The following is a 4,645-nucleotide window of genomic DNA, read 5'->3' as shown; positions in this document are numbered from 1 at the left end:
AAAAAAAAGGATAGCAGAAATAGTAAATGGGCCGGGCTCAAAAGAGCAGCCGCCATAGAACAACGAAACCCAACCCTAGTCTTACTCCTACCCTATAAAACAACGAAACCCAACCCTAATCCACTCAGCCTCCATGCCTCAGCCGCCAGCGTTCTGCCTCCCCTGACTTCACAACACACCCATCTCCTTGATCCCCATCACCGGCCTCCGAGCCCCACCTCCTCTCTCGGGCGTGTCTCGTACCTCTCGCGGTAGCAGGAGGAAGGAGCAACGGCAGAGGGGCGTCGAAACTGGTGCCCATTCTGGGCAGAGGCGACGTACACGTGCGTCATTGTGATAAGGTACGTGGTCGAGAAAACAGGTGGCAAAAAACATTCTTATATTATGGGACGGGGAAAGTAGTATTCTATGCAAGAATTTAAGATTGATTTCTACGACCATATCGCAAAGCATTCTCAAGTTCACCTGCTGTTAATGCATATTGAGAATAGTCTTGCCTTATTTTTTAATAACCACGGTAATTGTCTTGTACATATCTCCCTTTTTACCGCTAAGATTTGTCTATATACAGGATTGCACTCATATTGTTCGAGACGATATCAATCAGAATAACAAGGGAATTTTGACGTTGGGGAAGATGAAGTAGAGCAGGGACCTCACGCTCAAGAAGCGGTGAGGTGCCTGACCTACTTCATCTTCACCAACGAAGAGAACGGCAAATGCAACATTGACGGCTGCTTGCGCAGCAGAAAACTATCAAGGAGCTCAAGGAGACCACAATAAAAAAGAATACATAGAAGGATGTGTTCGTATAATTATGTCATTTTAAGCTTATTTGGCATATGGAGTGTAGATGTGTTTACAACTTTACATTACTCAACAATTATTACAGATTTTGAAGAGAAGTAGAAAGAAAGAGAATGGTATATAATATACACTCGTGTCTTGAAATCTTACTCAAAGCTGCACTTGCCGGCCATAGATCCAGCTGAAAGGAACAACCGGCAACTGCTTCCCGCTCCCCTGAGCTCCCTCCACCAGCTTCCTAAACCTTGGTCCTAGGGAACAGAGGTAATCCTGAGCGCGCCGCCCTTCCCCGGACAACCCAGTGAGGCCGGCGACGTTCCACCTCTGGACCAGGAACTCGAGGATGTCGGCGTAGTCCATGGCGGTGTAGACGCCAAGCCGCTGTGCCACCGCGCTGAAGTGCTCAAACAGGTTGTCCTCCTGCCCATCATACATCAGGTGGGCGGGCATCGTGATCTTCTTCTTCATAATGCTGGCGAAGGCCAGGACCGTGTAGTCGGGATCGACCTCGAAGAGCTTCTCCACTATCTTGGTATAGGCAAGCTCATGGCGCCTTTCGTCGGCCGCGATGGTGCCACATATCTGGGCCAGCTTTTGGTCCCCGTACTTCCTGGCGTGCCTTGCAGTGTTGCCGTGAGATATGAAGGTTGCCCTCTCTTGGAAAGACGTGTAAATGAAAAACTCATAGGGATTGGCCTCGGTTTTTGGATCCTACAACAAGTAAGAACAACACAGGGTAGTTACAACAAACTGGATGCTGCTGAAGGTTGCCAACACATGGGATGAACGAAGTAATATCATTTTGACAATGACAAATTTGTGTTCCCTTCCCTTTATTTAAGTGAGCAATAAAACAATCAATCAAGGAAAATGGAAGCTCTGACAAAGAAGGGTGGCACAATCAGACACAAGTGCTTACCATTCCAGCACCAACCAAATACTGTATGGTCTTCTCCACCTGCCTCATATCAGCTCTCCCAGTGAGATAAATATACTTGTTCATGAGATCGCCGTGTCGGTTCTCCTCGGCCGTCCATGCCCTCGTCCAGACAGCCCAGCTGGTTGGGCTGCTGCCAGTCTCGTCGCGGACACCACCATCAAGGATATTGAGCATTTTCTGATAGGTAGGGAGTGCTTCCTCAGTGACCATGTCTCCAACCAGACATACCAAGTATTCATCGGGGATCTCCTCGGCTCGCTCCCTCAGCTCCTTGACTTCATCATAAAATCTATCCGAGGAAGGGTCTGGCAGGTAGTCCTGTGGCTGCCAGGATCTTTCAACCGGCTTCAAGAGCACCAGAATGTTGTCCTCTGCCCAACTGTTAAGCGATTCAAAAATCTCTCTCTTTTCAGGTGGCAATGAGTGGGCGACTCGGTCTCTGTGAGGCGCCTTGCGAGGACTGAAGGCCTTTCCGGGAACTCCATCCCTTGATATCCAAGACAAAGTAAAGGTCAATGAAAGGAAAAGATAGGCATATGAATCTTCCTTGGTTCAGAACTCACTTGGCCGTGGAAGCCATGGCCATCACCGTGATTTTGCTCCTCGGGCAAGAAGACCACAAAGGTGCTTGGGAGGCGCCGCGGGAAGGCAGGGATGCCATCAGATGCATAGTTGGACGTTTTCGATTACTCGGATGCTTGCACACTGAAATAGTGTGGTTCATGCTTGCAGGGTCCGTGGTTCAGAAGCTACAAATAGCCACCTCAGTACGCAACAACATATCCATGCTTATTGCATGCCTCCTGCTTGCACCTGCATCAAGAATGCATGATCAGAAGGTATTTGATCCAACCGGCTGTATAACTCTTGCTGAGAAAAATATTAGTACTTCTCCTTTTCTGCAAATTTGTTAACAAGCCACTTATCATAGTTTCACGTCAACGCATAATTTGTGTAATTGTGGACCGAATAATTAATTTTTGAAAAAAGGCATTTTTATTAACTCATAATGAAGGGGATAGAAAAGATAATGAGCATATATCCAGTCTCGGCCTGAGCATAGCTAGAATGGACACAACCAACACCAACACACAAAGAATCACGGGGGCAAGTAGGAAAGCCATGAAAGATCAACGCTATGCCTAGGCAGATAAAAACAAAAAAGGAAACAAAAAAACAGCAACATTGATCCTTGTTGAGCAGTTGCAATCACTGAAAATGATGTAAGCACATAAGATCCAGACATAATAACGACGCAAGCTGAAAACCATAGACACACCAAGGAATAGCTAGTCACGGAGCCATTAATCGCAGAGGGAGAGAAGACGCCACCACCTGAATCCCATGCTTCCATCGCGAGTGTCTGTTAGTGGCAAGTTTAGGCACCCAATATACTACACTGCGAGCTATCAGTGCCCCGCTAAGGCCATGATTATCATCGGAAAATTACCACGCATTATCTTCTTAACGTGATGTTCGATAAAGGATCGCCGTCAACCCACGCCAAGGTTGGTCACAATGAAAGTATCATGCATACCAACTAGACATTTTTGTTCCGGTGACACACAATTAAACGAGGAAATAGATGATTGGATATCATGACACGATACAGTATCATATTAAATAATATACTACTATGTATCTTGCATGACAATAAATAAGGTCATCTATGATATCAACGTATGATACTATGCCTTATGAAGGTGGGAGCAGCAGCGCGAAGGCGGGAGCTTTACGGGCCCATGAGGGCTCGGTCGGGCCTGTGGGCCCATGGGCCTGGTGTGCTCCTGCTATTGCGTCCGGACGGCTACCGTCGCGGACGGTGGAGGTGGGGCCCTCCCGCGTGCCGACAGTGCCGATGCCCTTGTCCCGGCTCTGATTCTTCGTCGTGCTGTCCTCACTTCGCGGTGCCGTGGTGAGACGGCGGGGGGCCTCATGACCGCGTTGGCGCACGGTGGTGATTGGTTTGGCGGCAAGCTCCGGGGCGCCCGAGGTGCGGGTTGGGATCGGGGGAAACCCCTGTCGGCATGGCCAACACCGGCGCGGTGACGCCTATGGGTGCCACCCTACCTTCCGGGAGGGCGTCGGGCTACCCTTCATCTCGCCTCGTCGTGCACCGAGGGAAACCCTTGGCAGCAGCGTCGTCATCGTCGCGATCCTTCTTGGAGGTGTTGATAGGTGCCGGCGCTTCGGAGTCTTGGAGTCTCACTACTAGGGAAAAGCCTATACACAGAATTTTACCAGTAGCGCTGTACAAAATCAAGCGTTGCTGCTACTTAGTAGCAGCGCGCGTAAATAAACCGCGCTACTGCTGTGACTTTAGCAGTAGCACGTACTAGCGAAAAGCGCTGCTGCTATGTTTGAACTGGGCGTACATGGCTAGCCCAACCTAGCAGTAGCGCGTATAATTGCCCGACGCTACTGCTAATCTCCTTAGCTGCAGCGCGCTTACATGTAAAGCGTTGCTGCTAACAGAAATAAAATAAAGTGAAAAACAAGTAGAAAAGTAAATGAAAATGAAAGAAATAGAAAAAGGAGAAAGGGAAAAAATAAAATGTAAAGAAAAATAAAAGAAAAAAGGGGGAAAAAGAAGAAAGGAATAGCAGTAGCGGGTTTCAGTAAACGCGCTATAGCTAACTTAGCTATAGCGCGTTTTCGGAAACGCGTTGCCGTTACGTTTCACTTAAACAGCGGTTTCCCCCCACCCCGCCCCCGGCCACCAATTGTTCCCCAAATCGTCCCTCGCCCTCGCCGTCGTCTCCTCACCGCCGCCGCCCGATGCCGCCCTCAGCCTCACCGCCGCCGCCCCTCGGCCGCCGCGCGCTCTCCCCACGCCGCCCCCGACCCCAGATTCAACGTCGGCCCCGCCCCCGACCTCAACGCCGCCCGGGATGCCGC

At 49.6% G+C, this 4,645-nt stretch overlaps 1 protein-coding gene across 1 annotated transcript; it reads right to left on the bottom strand.

Annotated features, from left to right (window-relative positions):
- Window positions 1-790: 790 nt before the first annotated feature.
- LOC119348187 (stearoyl-[acyl-carrier-protein] 9-desaturase 5, chloroplastic-like) lies at window positions 791-2,468 on the bottom strand. The gene is made up of 3 exons (XM_037616492.1): window positions 2,311-2,468; window positions 1,727-2,234; window positions 791-1,518 (listed from the first exon to the last, which is right to left on the bottom strand). Exons 1-3 carry the CDS (start codon window positions 2,415-2,417, stop codon window positions 958-960), a joined length of 1,176 nt encoding a protein of 391 aa, XP_037472389.1. The 5' UTR covers window positions 2,418-2,468; the 3' UTR covers window positions 791-957.
- Window positions 2,469-4,645: the final 2,177 nt, after the last annotated feature.

The sequence above is a fragment of the Triticum dicoccoides genome, unplaced genomic scaffold, assembly GCF_002162155.2.
Source record: "Triticum dicoccoides isolate Atlit2015 ecotype Zavitan unplaced genomic scaffold, WEW_v2.0 scaffold87687, whole genome shotgun sequence".
In the NCBI taxonomy this organism is placed as follows: Eukaryota; Viridiplantae; Streptophyta; class Magnoliopsida; order Poales; family Poaceae; genus Triticum; species Triticum dicoccoides.
Note: the sequence above shows the minus strand (reverse complement) of the source record. Positions and strands in the feature narration are given on the sequence as shown.